Source organism: Toxoplasma gondii, chromosome VIIb (genome assembly GCF_000006565.2).
Source record: "Toxoplasma gondii ME49 chromosome VIIb, whole genome shotgun sequence".
In the NCBI taxonomy this organism is placed as follows: domain Eukaryota; phylum Apicomplexa; class Conoidasida; order Eucoccidiorida; family Sarcocystidae; genus Toxoplasma; species Toxoplasma gondii.
In genome coordinates this window covers 1522968-1538100 of record NC_031475.1, presented here as the reverse complement: position 1 = coordinate 1538100, position 15133 = coordinate 1522968, and the positions used below count along the sequence as shown (strand labels likewise).

Here is a 15133-nt window from a genome sequence, read left to right as displayed (position 1 = left end):
GCAGAGCGATAGGAGAAATCATACATGTGGCCAGGTCACGAAGAAAGAGATGAGGCAGGCTCACAGTCCGACTGGGGGTCTGCGAGCTATCGAGCCTCTTCAACTTAGCAGAGAGAAGTCAAAGGAATTCACAGAGTCTCCTACAGTAGCATGCTTGCATCGGGCAGGAAACAATTGACACTGGAAAAGATCGAACAGGACACCCCCGTCAGAGAAAAACTGTCAGAACCACCCGGAGAATGTCGAACCCATGCCGCACACAAAAAGTGACCTAGAATTTCGCAGAAGGGAAGAACCACCGCGACAAACAGAGGGCCGCATATTTATGATGGACGAATACCGAGACGATAAAAACAAAAGAAACACGCGGTCTCCCCGAGACCACGGAAATGGGGAAAGAGAAGGGCGGCAATTCACGGGACGAGTTCGGCGACCGCACATGCACTCGAAGCGTGAGTTTCTGAAAGAAAGAAAAGCGCAGCGCTTCTCACCCTGAAACAAATTCTACTTCGGAAAATGGTGTGGAAGAAAGCCGGGATGCCAGGAAGCTTGTGGCACACACGACCCTATGCAGCGCGTGAAGCAAAAAAGTCTTGTCCTGCTGCAGAAAGTACAGAGAGCGACGCAGAAAAAAACACATGCACGCAATCAGTGTACGCACGGAACAGCTGGTGACGATGAATGGGGGGGCGGGGGTAGCAGAGCGGCCCCAGCGCAAGAAAAAAAACGATTTTTTGTCGCTTCGAGAAATGAAGCTTGCAATACTGAAGCTCAAGCTAAAGGATGTCCTGAAGTCACAGCGGTACTGTTTCCCTCCCTCCAGCACTGCTGTCCCTTTACGGCTGTTCACAGCCACTCTTGTCTCTGAAAACGCAGTCCCAATAGACTTGATTTTGTTATCTTCTCAATCTTTGTATCCGCGTAGGCGACTAAATGGCAGAAACAAAGCTAGATCCCATAAGAAGAGTAATTCACTGCAACTCCACCGAGAACAGTTTTTGGCCTTCTCTCGCGTCCACTGCTTTGTTTTATATGAGCAGTCGGCCTCTACCATCTCTTTCTGGATTGTCTTGCCAAAACCACACAAATAGCCACTATTTAAAACTGTCCCGCATCGCCCACTCTTCGCAGCACACACCTCCTGACTCTACTTAATAGTGGAACTTGTATAAAGGAGTGCCACCAGTAAACAGACATCACTTCTGAATCGGAAGAAGGCCCTGTTGAAAAACGCCGTGCCTCGACCCGACGCACTGCATTGTATGAAGCGTGAACGTGTGACATAGCGCCATAGAGAGAATTATGGCCCTCGAAGGCGGGACGGGACTCGAGAGCACGCTGCTGGTAGCGGGGTTGTTCGCTGCAGAACCCCCTGACCCTGATTATTCTTTTGTTCCTAGATCTATCGTTGGTTACGGGAGTAATTTCAAGCAGGTGTGGCATACTCACAGACTCCTTTACCAACCAGGAAGTCCACCACTTCTATGGAGCTCCATGCGTATCCCTGAGCCTCCAAATCAGAGCAGGCCATCCACCAGTCTGCGGCTGTGTTCCAGAACACTGCGGGTGCACCGCTCTCTTCGTACATCGTCTGGACCTTACACAGAATGCGTGGTTCCTTGGGGAGTCCAGCATGCAGACAACGAATGAGATGTATGAGACCGTTATAGCCTCTAAGTATCTGCTGCAGGAACAGCCACGGTTTCGGCGGTAGCAATTTATTTTTCTCATGACCAACCTGCCTTTCAGAACCGCCCAGCAGTCACGTTACTCACTCGGTTATTCGCTGTCACAAATAGCACAATCTCAACCGTCAATACCCCCTGTTGTTCAGCTTCCTCTCACCTACGCACACCGAAGTTATGTATGTATCATAGATTTCAGTCTCCCCCTACCGATAAAGTCTTCAGCTGCAGCGACGAAGTGTAAAACTTGCTGCTGTTGTAACACTGAATTCAAACATTATACCAGTGTGCTTACCCCGGAGATAATGGCCCCATACTCCGTCTCGCGACGAACGCTGTCAAACGGGGTTGTGATACTCGCTTACACAGGCTAGTCGGTTTCTTAATTGTAATTACCTGTCCATAAGTACTAATTTCGTCGAACGTTTGAAGGGGAGCAGCGAATGTACACAAACCAGCCGCCCCCCTTACAACAGAGCTTCTTTCTTACAAAAAGAGCTTGTGAGCAATACCCCTAAATGGTGACCGCAAACGCTCAACAGCTCCTGCCGTAACAGGATTCCCGCTTGGCATACGGTACCGAATGCGAATCAGCGAATCCATCAACAGAATTTACCTTCTGATTTGCCCTGTTTCGGGACTGCTGGTATCTACTTTACACTGTTGCCAACAGCAGGTGCTTTCTTTTATTATCCCTGCCACAGTACACGGCGTGCTAAGGTTTAGAACATGATTTCCGCTGCATCAATGAGTCCACTATCATACTTACAGCACGAAATAACTTAATGCCAAGTGCACACTACAGCTGTTCCTACAGAGTCTTATCGCACGTCGAGGAAACATGCCAGGCTTCTGATTTGAACGGAGAGAATACGAGACCCGCGCGTGAGTCGCAGTGCCCCAGTTGACGGTTGTCTCTTTTCTCTGTCTGAGGTGATGAACACGTCTTGAATTGGCTTGTCAGCTCCATTTTATTCCAAATTCTGTCGATTCTCGCATGCAGCGCTGGCATTTTCCGGCTCTTTGGGTGCGTCTCATTTGTCGAAGCCGACGGTTCAAACCCGTCTTTCAGGGCGTTGAGGAGCTATAGGTTCAGGTGTAAATGCCATGTGTATAGTAAATGTCGTGATCCACGTCCCAGTTCCATGAGTCAGCTTGATTTAATTGACTTGCGAGTGTTTTTTTGTGGGTGCGTGCAATTTCTGGCCCAGGGCGGATCGCGGGATGAAAACAAACGCGGCACTCCTATTGCTTTGCCGGCAGCAACTCTTAAGGGCGTCTCTTCTGAAGTTTTTGTGTTGAGATCCCGCAGGTGGATCGTATTTTAGGAAATAGAATAACGGTCGCTTGGTCCAGCGATGGGAGGCTGGGAGTCAAAAGATGGTAAGTCGCGTTTCTTTCGTCTTGAAAGGCACGTTCACAAATGGAACCCGGCATTCGGAGGGAGGGATGGATCCAACGTCTTCCATTTTTTGCCGTGGTGTAATTGATTTTCTCGAGCAGATCCCATTCCATCTTGGAGGTCTCTAGCGCGATTTGGTACGGCTTAGTGCCGAGGGAAATGTGAACTATGAACCTCTGTTCAGTTTCAAACGACCGGTCTACTTGCCTTCTTTTATGGTGTTTGCGGTACGTGTTTTTGCAGCGTGTGAGTCGGGAGGGACAGCGTTTTGCGGGACAGTCGCAAATTCTGCTGGCTGCATTGCGCTCTCTAAAGAGTTCTACTGTACCTGCCTACCGGGTTTCCAGCCTGAGGGCCGGAGGATGAATTCGTCGTGCGTTGGTACGTCAGGCAGAGGAAACGTTCATATAATGATAGAGAAATCCTGCATTTCTAGATATTCTGCAGAGCAAGCAACCATTTGTTGCTTTTTGGGGAACAGTGCACGCACTTCCTGGCCACCCGTCCCCATTTGTTAACCTGAGTGTCTCTTCATAATGGTTGTGTTTGTTCTGCCCGGCTGATACAAGGGAAACTGGATAGACGTTGGTGCACCTTAGGAGGACAGGATCATGGGTTTATCAGGTGCAGTGTGTCAGATGACGTTGAACTGCATTCAGACATGTTGGTTTTGCTTTTTTACGTCGTGTACCTGTAGCAGATCCCGTGGCACTAGCGTTACCGTTGTCACGTGCAACACTGTGTGTGCCTGCAGATATCGACGAATGCGCCAGAGGAATAGGGCTGTGCTTCAGCAAAATCGAGAATTCCGAGTGTGTGAACACGCCAGGAAGCTTCGAGTGCAGATGTAATGAATACCGGACGTTGAAGAATAATGTTTGTGAAGGTAATGACCATGGATGCCGTTTGGACGATCCCTAGACCGATCGCTCGGCGAGACGTTTCTTCTATTACTGCTTGCCAAATTCAAGAAACAGTCAAGTACATTAGACATGGTTGGCCATGTGGCGCCCTGGTCTGTGTCGCGTGGAAGCTGCTGCCCTATTACAAAACATTTCTATTAATTCATTCTTGGCACGGGCAGCCGAAGGTCATGTGTGCCGGTATAGTTTGATGCCACCGGCGTGTCATTTATGTATTTCCTGTGAGATCATTTACGGTCCAGCTTTTTACCCGTGGTGCGTTTATTTCAGGTAGCGTTCCATAACTTCCTAATTTTGTAGCTATCCATACAAGAGTTACAGCCAGCGCATGTGGTGAGTAGACGATAGCTCTCAAAGGGCTGCGAGGTCCCGGTCGCGGGGAAAGTTTTAGACTGCCAACGTATACAAGATGCCTGTCAGTTACGTCTCCATCCTGCCTGTAGATATAAACGAGTGCTTGGACAACCGAGGAGGCTGCGCAGAACACACTGATTGCATCAACAACGACGGAGCGGCAGTAACCTGCAGGTGCTTACCGGGCTACACGGGGAATGACGGCAAACCTGGACGAGCGTGCAAGGGTGAGTCAAACATTTCAACAGAGAAACACTAGGACTCCTTTAGCGCACCAGGATCGTACCTGGCATTTCCACAATTCATCGAGCGTCGAAGTTGTGTAGGGGGAGGCTCTGGCGGAGGTCATTTTCATGTTGACAACCGCCCGCAGGAGTGTGGTGTTGTTTAACATGTGCGGTGTCGATCAGTTTCAGGATTTTTTTTGGTGGTTTAGTGGGTTTGTGGCATTCCGTGGAAACGGAGTAATTTTGTACGTGGGCGTGGGGTTATGCTTGCGTGTCACACCAGCGCTAGTCTGAGGTCTCGAATCATCGACGGAACTCTCGTGTGCCCTAACACTTCTTCTGTATCGAAACGTTGGAAGCTGTGTAGATCGACATGCGTGAGCTTGCTTGTTTACTGCCGTCCAGATATCAACGAATGTGAAGAACCGGATCACTGCCCCGAGAACTCGGTCTGCGTCAACACCCCTGGGTCCTACCGGTGCGAATGCAAGACGGGATTTGCAAAAGATGCTGAAGGGATGTGCACAGGCAAAGACTTTTGCGTCACAGGAGAGAACGGATGCGATCCCAACTTCGCCACATGTACTCCGGTTGTGGGCTCCTACGCCTGTGCGTGCAAGGATGGTTTTCAAGGCAGCGGCAGGAAGGGAGAATGCAAACGTAAGTGCTTCTGAAAAGTGAGAGCGTACTAGTCGCATGAGCTGCCACTGCGGCGTGTGGGGGGAACACCTTGTCAGGGTTTAGTTAACATGACTCTATAACGTTCGGTTTTTGGGGCCGTCACGATTTTCACCAAACGGCGTGCCGGGGCATAAACTGAAAAACGCGGTGTTATGTCTTTCGCTTCTTTGGGGTTTGTTTCCCAGCGCTTCCTGGCTCCGAATACAAGGCCTGCGAGCTATTAGGGCTACACTGTGGGCGGTACCAAGGATGTGCATCAGACAACGCAGGAAGCTACAGATGCGCAGCACTGACTAAAGTGCAGCAGGTGAAAGTTCTTCTGTCCGAGGGACCTGGAACGGAAACTCCCCTTTGGCTGTGGTGCTGTGTCGCCCTAGCTGCCGTCATTTTTGTTGGCGCTGTTGTCTACGGTGTTCGTAAGTCTCGGGGGAAGCGTATTGGACAGAATACTGCCACGTTATAAACAGTGCGCCTGAATTGGCGCTGTATGTTTATGGGGAAGAATGTCTTGCCGTTCTTTCGAGTTTCAATGTCACTATTCAGGAGCCACTCGAAATAGAGTGTGAGGGGAGGGGAGGCAAAGATACGAGTTGTCATTTCAAAGAAGACGTTATGAATCATGTTCTTAGATCAGAACCTACTGCTCGGTTACATAAGGCTTCCTAGACTTGCACATTTTGTGTCCCGCTTGACAGTTCGACTGGGAACAGGGACACGTAACACTTAGCGTTCAGAGTGACGCGTCCGCAGTTATTTCCAGTCCGACACAAAGGAGCAATTTCTGTCAATAGACGATTTGGCTGGAATAGCGATAGCCCGAGCAGAGTACATACGACCTGACGTCACCGAAACTAGTTTTTTGTCACAACTGATATCGGGTTTTGCTCATGGGACAGTATGCTTACAGGTCAAATTCGCCTTTTTTGCCACTGCGTGCTCCTATTTTCAGGTTATTTTCTGAAGAAATGGAAGAAGACGAATGAGTCAGAAGATGACGCTCTATTGAGTGGTATGTGCCATGGACTGGACCACTCGTAACCCAGTTGCTCATGTTACACACCAATCACAGGGTGGAACTGAATATGACTTTAGCTACGAGAAACATTTCGCAGAAGCTTGTAGACATCATGTGGAGGAAAAAAAGTTTCTGCTTCATGAAGGTCACGTATAGGATTTCCTGTGTTGCTGTCTGTCATCAGTATGGAAGAGAACAGGGATGCATGTGGTAGCCTGTTTGGTGTTGAAGACGGTTTCGGACCGCAAAGCATTGTATTACCTTTGTTCAACCATGGCGCTGGAAGAGCGCCGCATTTTGCCAGGAGGGCGAAACGATATTAGTTCGTTCCTGTAGAGAAAAAGTGATTATAGTCAGTGTATTCGTTTCTTCACCAAACCCACTTTCGCCGTCTACGGCCACAACATCACGATCATTTGTCTTACAGCAGCACAAATTAGAAACGCTACTGACAGTGATATGAGTAATTCACGATTTTTAACGAAGTGCCGCGACCATTTATTTTCAAGGCAGAATGAGGTTCACAGATTTGTGTCTACAAAATTGTCATATTTCTGTGTGCAAAATTGGTTGACTGTTCGTTCATTAGGTGTCGTAGTTCGACTAGTACACTTGTGAAGGTGGAAACACTAGGTAACCTTTTTCTCGTTTACCGATTGAGACACGACGACTCACGGAATTCCGGGATTTGGTCTTAGTGTGAAGAGGTCTGCGAGTCTTCTACCTGCATTTTACTTCAATTTCTCGAACGCAGAGCCACGAATATTGCCTACTGTGGACACACGCTGCTGCAGACCAGTCTGTTCGAAATTCATATTCCAATGCTTCTTGTCGGTCAGATGCGCCTCATGTTTTTTCCTTTGCAGGATACGGGTATGACTACGGCGCGGCGCATTCGTTCAGAGGGTAGCGGGTCGGAGACTCATTGGCAACTATAATACAGTTTGTCTACATCTGGTCTGTGTTTTTTGTGTCCGGTCCGATCCGTGAGTTTTCTACTGTATCACAGGAGGCGGTAAACCAGCACCTGCTGGCGTATTTTTGATTCGTAGATTTCCATGGTTCCTTCAAAAGTGCGCTCGTATTTGTTTCTTTCCCGCAACAGTGACACGAAGAAATGCATTACCGTGCGTGTGAACCCGGTCGGGTATCTTTGTCACTGAAATTTGTATACATCCGTGGAACTGCAACAACAGAGGTGTCTTCGTTTTTTTAAAGCTCCGTCTGCCCTACATAAGATCAGTTGTAGATTGGTGGTGTGGCGGGGTAGATCTCCATTCACTGGGAGTTACGTGTACTTCCTTCTACATTTTTTCAGCAGTGGTCATTCGGAAGATGCGGAGACCAACCCGTTATTTTCGTGAGTGTCATTAGGACGTTGTGTGGCGTCTCAGAGTGTTTTCGATATAAAACTTACGGCGGCCTTCTTCGTTTTCAGATGTATGCCTATTAGCGGCATCAGCTTGCTGATATGTATAGAACTGTTGTTTCATTTCAACAGAACGGAATCAGCGCTTCACACGGAAACGCTAAGCATGCACGTGAAACGTCTCTTCGAGGGTTGTGTCAGACCGACTGGGCGGCTGGACTCCACCCGTACGTGGGATCATTTGAGAAGTTGTTTGTCAAAAGGAGTCGGACTCCCGCGTGGCCCAGTGGATCTGTACTCCGACGTGGCACAAAGACATAGTTCTAGATCACACTTTTCTGTGCCACGGGCAAAAAAGTCGAGATCCGAAAGTTATCGAAGAACTGGTGGGCATGCCCCTGACTTTGTTCGATTTCCGGGAACGGCTGCACACGGACCTTCTATGAACAGAGCTGCTGTGCGCAGAGGTGGACACTGGGGAGGACACGCTTTCGTAGTTCCACTCCTTAGCTGCACATGAACGCATGCGCAGCCAAACGGAGCTGTCTGTGAAAATAAAATCAGTTGGCTTCACGCGTTTCACCGCAAGCTCCGGACTGCATCGCTGTTTTAACGTGCTTAGCTACGTCGTGAGAGAAACAAACGGATCTGCGGTAGTGGTAATCCCACGTGTTTTTATGGTTTTGTAAGTTAGAATATTTGATGCAGAGATTATCCATCTGAAAAAAATCCTTTTGGAAAGTGTCTTACACGCACATAGAAAACGAAGTTACAGCCAAAGGACACAATTCGACTCCAGTGTTCTTGTACCCCAGCTCTGGCGCTATTTCGTTAACAAGCACTGAAAAGAACGTGCTTGGATTTCCCCGTGAAGAGGCCGCGAATCACACACTTGGTCCTCGTGGGTGAATGCGAGTCTCCATCTCAAACGCGGGCTCCACGCGGCATTCTTTAGGCCAACCACGCGTGTGTGCTAAGTAACAAGAAAACGTGCTTTGATCTCAAACAAAAGCAGAAGTCAACAACTCGAAAGCGACACTGACATGCACCGTTCCTCACTCGAATAGACCCACCCGCCTGCGCAAGCTGCCTGTCCTCTTTCTGATCGTGTGTGCGCTTCACTTGATCCGTTTTCCGTTGCTTTCTTCGATTTTTCTTCTCCACAAGTGTTCCAGGTAATGGACAGTGAATTGCGTGAGGCGCACAAACTGTCTCTGGAGAGGAAACGGAAGGTTTTCTAGAACAGGTTGCACGTGGTGTTTCGCCATCGCGGCGGGGTGGAGACAGCGGACCCAGTGTTCGACGCCCACGACGTCGGACAAGAGGCGAGTCTGCAGTCTCTGCATGTGGTCTCGCAGATCCGCCGCCTCTTCCTCTGTGTGGCACGCGACCGCGAGGAAATGGCTGTTGAGCCAGTCGACTTGGAGCGCGACGAGACTCGTCAAAGGCCCCCACAGCGCTTCCAGCTTCGATGCGGAGAGACCTCCGAAGTAGGAAGCGAAAAACTCGCATTCCAGCTCAACCTCGCTGTCCCAGGACGCCTCTGGAGGTTTCGCCGCCTCTTGACAGTCTGATCCTTCAACCTCCGCCTTCAGGCAAGAAGTCGCCAGAACAGCAGACCCTGAACCAATAGACAGCCCATCAAAAAGAGAAGAAGATGACGCACCCACCGGCGAAGGAGCAGGCTGCAGAGCCGGCGGGACAGAAGCAGACTTCAAAACAGAGACTGAGAGATCGAGATAGACGGAAACACACCGGTGGTAACCAATGACACAGATCCAAGCCAGAAAGAGAGAGCAACCGTGGACTGCTGTGACGATGTGAAGGAGAAGGAGCCACCAGAGTAAGGATGAGAAGGAACTGCCTGAGTAAGAGACGGAAGAGGCGAAAGAGAAGGATGAAGAGACAAAAGAACTCTCACCCTTTTCTAAGCAGTGTTCCGCTTCTGGGGGCGTAGAAGGCGAGGAGTCTGACGAAGAAACCTGCGAATTTTCTGTTTCTCGCATCGACACAGGAGACTGCGACGCGCAAGCAGAGGTTGTGGGCTCCTGAGTTGGAGGCGACACTTGCGCTGAAGGAAACGTCCGAGACACTCCGGAGATACCGCGTACCTCTGCGGCGTTTCCAACGTTTTGACTGCCAGTCGAGGCGTTGTCTGCGGTCTCGTCTGTCCCGCTCGTCGCTTTGAATTCATCAGTTTGACCACCCGGCTGCATTTTATCCTCCACAAGGCATGGAGCCATCGGATCGCCTGATCCACGGGTCTTCTCGCGTTCTTCTCCAACGCACGTCTGTCTTTTTCTGTCCGCCTTTTTCGAGATTTCTTTTCCTCTCGCCTGCCTCCAGCTGTCTATATCCCCTGAGCCTGCACCGTTCTCACCCTCGCGCAGCAGCCCCGCCACCGCCAACGCATGACCTTCTTCGGAGGACTGAGAGGAGGAGCCAGCCGCTTGGAGAGAAGAAGACGCCGTGTCACTCACTGACAGCCTCTCGGGTCGACATGCAGTGGACGCAGCTGCGCAAGTGACTCCTATCTCGGTGTTCCCTCGACTCCTCGACTCCTGCGCGTCCGCCTCGAGGCGTCTCTTTTCGTTGAGAAACGTCAAGAAGGCCCACTCAAAGCGCGCCTGCAATTCAGAGACAGTCATCTCGCCCACCAGTCGCAGCCCAGGAGACACTTGCGAAGAACTGCTGCGTCGGCCTCGCTCCTCTCTGGAAGCGCGGAGCTCATGAGGCATTAGCGGAAAAGACCGAAGAAGAACCAGCGACCGACTCTGGCTCAGACGAACGAACAGCCAGCGAGAAAGCTTCCATAGTGGGTGGACCTCTGCTGCAGTTTTTCTCGCGCAGTCCTCAAGCCGCGTCCTGTTGGCGTCTGCAGGGTCTGCATTGTAAGAAAGACACACGAAGCAGGCGACCACTTTCAAAGAGACGCTGAGACAACGTCAGCGTTGCGCCGCAGACAGAAGCACAGAAGGTCAGCTGCGTTCAGAGGTCTTGCCTTTCGGCAGCGGCGTCGACACAGAGAGTAAGCAGCCTAGACTAGCGCGACACAAGATGGAGACACAAGGCCCAGAACGTAGGACAGCCACCGAGCTGCTGAATTGTGTCTCTGCAGAAGAAACCGCGCAAAAGTTCTCTTCATCGCTTGCAGGGCGAGGCGAGACCACTGACTGGAAGAGAAGGAGGCGCCAACGAGACACTGGCTGAGGTGTCTTTGCGCATGATTTACGAGCGACAACGCGTTGAAACCCGTGAGCTGTTTAACTCTACCATCGTGTCTGTCCACCCCGCCTTGAAAGGCTCTGAAGTTCCCAGAAACGCGAGTCTGCTTCCCCGGATTCTCCACCTACTTTCTTTGCCAGTCGTTTCCTCCTGTCTGCGACTTTCCTCTGCTTGCTTCAACTGCTCCATGTCGTCCAGAAGTTTTCTTCGCAAGCTCTCGACTTTGACGCGCCTTTCTCGCTCTCTGTCTGTCTTTACCGACACCATCGCCCCCGCCGTCGCGCCGCCGCCTTCGTCTCCTCCTGCTGGTTGGCTGTCGCTCTCCGCGCCTGAAGCCTTCTCTCCAGGCTTCCTTCGACCTGCCCGGCCCGCATCTCTGTACGTTTGACGGCCGCGACGAGGAGAAACGTCTTCTCCCTTTCCAGAAACTCCCTCTCTGCTTGTCGTGCGGTCCCCCGTGCGCCCTCTGCCCCTTCGCCCTCTGCCTGCGCCTCGCCCTCCGCCGACCGCCACCGTCTCCTTTTTCTTCTCGTTCCTCGCCTCCTGTTCGTCGGCGGAGGAAAACCGTTCACACCGGTGGTCGAAGGCGGTCTCTGTCTGGACGCTCCAGGCGTTGAATCCAGCGTCTTTGACGTCTCGAATGGCGCGGAGGTTGTGGGCATGGCATTTCTGCAGGACGTCGAGGCCGTCGACAACCATCAGGTGGTTCTCGCGAGTCCATTCTCCGAAACTCTTCTTCGTCGCGAGTTTGTTGTACCCGAGGCAGACGACTCTGTAGATCACTTCAAACTGTCTCCGCGACGCCCGAGCTCCGGGCTCTGCAGGCCCCGAGCTGAGACAGGGACTCAAGCAGCGGGTCTTCTCTCTCGGTCTGAGAAACTGTGTCGCGGCCGACTCGTCTTCGCTGCTCTCGCTGCTGTCTTCAGAAGAACTCGTGAACAACGCGCTCTGGAGACGCCGACGTTTCGGCTGCTCTTCGCAGTCCTCGACTTCAGTCTCGCCAGCGCCTCCACGCTTGCCCTTTCTCTGTCTCTGTTCTTCCTCGCGCAGCGCCACCGGGGAGACGAGGGCCGTGGTGTGCGGCTGCGAGGCTTCACTCTTCCTGGCACCGCGTCTTCGCCTGCATGCAAAAAGGCGACGTTCCAACACGACGCCTAGCTGAAAACGCCCCTGCCAACTGTGCATGACCAGCTCCCCGAGCTGAAACGCCGGGATCACGCCTGCGCGCTCCCAGACTCCCGCGGCGCCAGGCCAGTGGGCACACGAGCTTGCAGGCGCGAACGCGCAGTCTGGGGACCAGGCGGGGAGCGCTGGGGGGACTCCGGGTCGCGCGGGGGTCGACGGTGGAAGCAAAAAGAAGGCGCGTGGAGAGAAAGAGAGGTCGGATGAGGAGACAGACTCCACGTTTTTCGAACGAGACAAGCGAGAGGAAGTTTCTCTCCATGCAACTGTCTCCGTTGAATCTTTGTATGTCGTCGGAGACAACGCTTCTCGACTCCGAATCTCTTCACTAGGACCTCGAGGGTCGACCTGTTCACGAACCCTCTGCGTTTCCTCCTCAACTTTGTCTTTCTCTTCTTGACAAGTGTGCTCACCGCAGACGACTTCTTCTTCCCGCCGATCCCCTTGCGTCTTCGCCTCTCTCAGTCCGTCTCCCTCCCCGTCGACCCCGCGCCTCCTTCCACTTTTCTCTCCGACGCGTTCTTCGACAGCCTTTTCCGCTGAGGCCGTCTCGCCCTCACTCTCCCCACTACCCCCGCTCTCCCCCGCGTCTCTGTCTGCGGCCCACACCGCAGCTTCTTCCTCGGCCTTCATCGCCTTTAGAACACCGAGAACGTTTCGCCGGCGAGTTTCTGGGAGCCCCCAGAGCCACCGGAGAACCGCCTCCGGGAGGACGGCGGATTTAGCGATCCGCCGTCTCTCGGTGAGGCTCTTCAGCGTGCTCGTCTGTTCAGTCCACACAGTCCGCGGGGCAAACGACGAGCGGTCAGAAGAGAGGAAGCTGCTGGACGGCGGACGCAGCGAGCCGAGGAAAGGAGGTAGACTGTCCTCGCTGTCTCTTCCATCCTGAGTCGGGATGGCGTCGGAGAAAAGCGTCGCCTCGTTGTTCGATGGGGGGCTCCGCTGAACAAGAGAGGCATAACAGAGGTGCAGGCGCTCCCGCAGCCACTCCCACAGACTCAAGTCTTCCGGACTGACGCTTGAAGACTCGACTCCAGCCTCGGCTTTCACTCTGGTGGACGGCCGTGGACAGAGCGGGTGCCTCGCCTTGACACCTGAGCTTGGAGAGTGTCGACTCGCGCATGCGGAGAACGCTGTTTCGCCTTCCCCTTCCGCCGGTCCAGCGGGCAGAAAGGACTCCGAAGAAGGGGAAACTCCGACAGTCGCTCCGTGGCCGACGCCCCCATTGCATGCAGTTTGAGTGCGAGCGTCCATTCTTCTGACTTTGGGCTGATGGGAAGAGTGCGCCCCCGGGGGAAGTCTTGAGCGTCTGCCAACCGATTCGTCTGCCGCGTTAAGCTGCGGAGCGCTCAGATGCAAGACGACTCTCAGTTTGAAAAGTCAAGGAGTTCGTTGTCCTTAATTTGTGACAGCTTCTCCCGCTGCGACAACTCATTCTGGTACGGTGAGAGCCGCGCGGACTTCGCCTTCCGGCGTAGCCAGCTGAGGCGTCACGGCGCGGAACAAGTGAGGAATGTTGCAACCTTTGCTTGCTGGGGGGGAGTGTTTACCACGAATCAACTCCTGGTCTAGACCAGGAACAATTGAAGGTTGGGGTTCCCTGCACCCAAGCGTGGAAGAGACGGAAGGACGCGTTTCCTCGCTTTAGTGTCGACACAGGCGAGGTGCGCCGGCAGCGGAGAGGCAGGCGCAAAGGAGAAACGAATTTTTGGACATTGCGAATGGCTGGGAGGAGAAAACAGGCAAGGTTTCGCCAGGGAAGAGACATGAAAAAGTGCACAAGGTGGCGCCGTTCCTTCGACCCGAGACTGGGCGCAGAAGGCAAGACACACACCACTTTTCCCCTTTTTTCAACCTTGTTTCGACATGCGTGTCTCGAAGACGAAGTGAAATAAGGGGAATCGCGTCCGTGTAGTACCAGAACGCGGTTCGAAGGAAGGAACTGTGAAAAAACACCGCGAATCCAGAGGAAAAGAGATGGGAGATGAGGGGAAAAAAATGGTAAAAGGCACACGAGAGCCGCGAGTTGCAACAAGTGGTTCCGTGTGTCAGCAGCTCTGCTCAACTGGAGGATCCTGCACACCTTGCAGTTGGAGAGCACGGATTTGAAAAGTCAGATCAGCGAAGAACGGCCCTGTTTTCCAAAGCAAACGTTCATAGCAAAGGGAATGAAGTTGAAACCGCATAGTTTGCTGGGCAACCCGGGAAGTTCCACGAGACACGAACAGGCTCGGGTGAGGTCAATGCGTTCCGACAGCGGCGCTGCAGCCTCGGCAAAAACGGCTTTTTCTGGCAGCTGGCAACAGTGCAGGTTCCAAGAAAAACACTTTTTCGAAGATCCGAGACGGACGCGGCCATTTCAGAGGAAGACGACTTTCTTACCGGACTCAGACTGCACCTGCCGGGTGAAAAGTGGGTGGGGACAAAGGGGGGAGGAAAAAGGGGCAAATGTGCATGTGAGGTGGCCTTTCCGCACACGAGGAGCTTGGCTTTTTCGCATTTGCAGTCAGCGCTGCTGTCCTTTCGGACTTTCAAGGACGTTGGGGGGCTGAAAAGCCGCACCGGAGAGGAAGAGTCGAAGGGAAACCCGCAACCACGCTACAGCAATGTCTTCAACACTCGGTTGAACAAGACAGCTCGGCTTTTTGCTTATAAAAATTGCAAGGATTGCTGTTAGAAACGATGTACAATGGCTATATGCAAACGATAGAGTGTGTGTCGCACAGTGCAATCAAAGATTTCGACTTCAGAATGAGACTGGTTTCTACACACAAGCGCACTTTTTCTTGACATGCTTGGGATAGCTACTTAGAAAACGATACGACGTAGCGGACGGACGACGATTCTCTCCGTTGCATCTGGTCTTTCATTCTCTGTGTTACCCCCGAACATTGACAGATGAATGTGTCGTGGACTGTATAATTCAAGAAAAGCTCTCCTACCTTTAGGCCGTTGCGTTTCTCGGCGAACCAGCGTATCTGGAGTGTGTTTCGACAGTGAGGCCACCTCCTTAGTTGTACGCATTAGCACTGTTCGTTTGCAATCACAATGTAACCAATGCAGTCCAGTA

General features: G+C 52.3%; 3 protein-coding genes across 3 annotated transcripts; 2 read left to right on the top strand and 1 right to left on the bottom strand.

The window, feature by feature from the left end:
* Window positions 1–638: 638 nt before the first annotated feature.
* Window positions 639–1091, top strand: TGME49_261770 (hypothetical protein; the record flags this gene model as incomplete). The annotated part of the gene is made up of 1 exon (XM_002365268.2): window positions 639–1091. The coding sequence occupies one exon, from the start codon at window positions 639–641 to the stop codon at window positions 1089–1091; it is 453 nt and encodes a 150-aa protein (XP_002365309.2).
* A 1678-nt stretch (window positions 1092–2769) lies between these two features.
* Window positions 2770–7805, top strand: MIC7 (microneme protein MIC7). Its single transcript, XM_018781273.1, has 8 exons — window positions 2770–3068; window positions 3331–3468; window positions 3842–3973; window positions 4454–4591; window positions 4997–5251; window positions 5458–5688; window positions 6222–6281; window positions 7154–7805. Exons 1-8 carry the CDS (start codon window positions 3044–3046, stop codon window positions 7195–7197), a joined length of 1023 nt encoding a protein of 340 aa, XP_018637108.1. The 5' UTR covers window positions 2770–3043; the 3' UTR covers window positions 7198–7805.
* Window positions 7806–8356: 551 nt separating this feature from the next.
* Window positions 8357–13317, bottom strand: TGME49_261790 (hypothetical protein; the record flags this gene model as incomplete). The annotated part of the gene is made up of 2 exons (XM_018781274.1): window positions 8357–10540; window positions 11010–13317. The coding sequence occupies 2 exons, from the start codon at window positions 13315–13317 to the stop codon at window positions 8775–8777; spliced, it is 4074 nt and encodes a 1357-aa protein (XP_018637109.1). The 3' UTR covers window positions 8357–8774.
* Window positions 13318–15133: the final 1816 nt, after the last annotated feature.

Coding starts and splice junctions, on each gene's coding strand:
- MIC7 (XM_018781273.1), top strand. CDS start 3,044: ATGGGAGGCTGGGAGTCAAAAGATG. Junction 3,469..3,841: donor GATGAATTCGTCGTGCGTTG/GTACGTCAGGCA, acceptor GTGTGCCTGCAG/ATATCGACGAATGCGCCAGA. Junction 3,974..4,453: donor GAAGAATAATGTTTGTGAAG/GTAATGACCATG, acceptor TCCTGCCTGTAG/ATATAAACGAGTGCTTGGAC.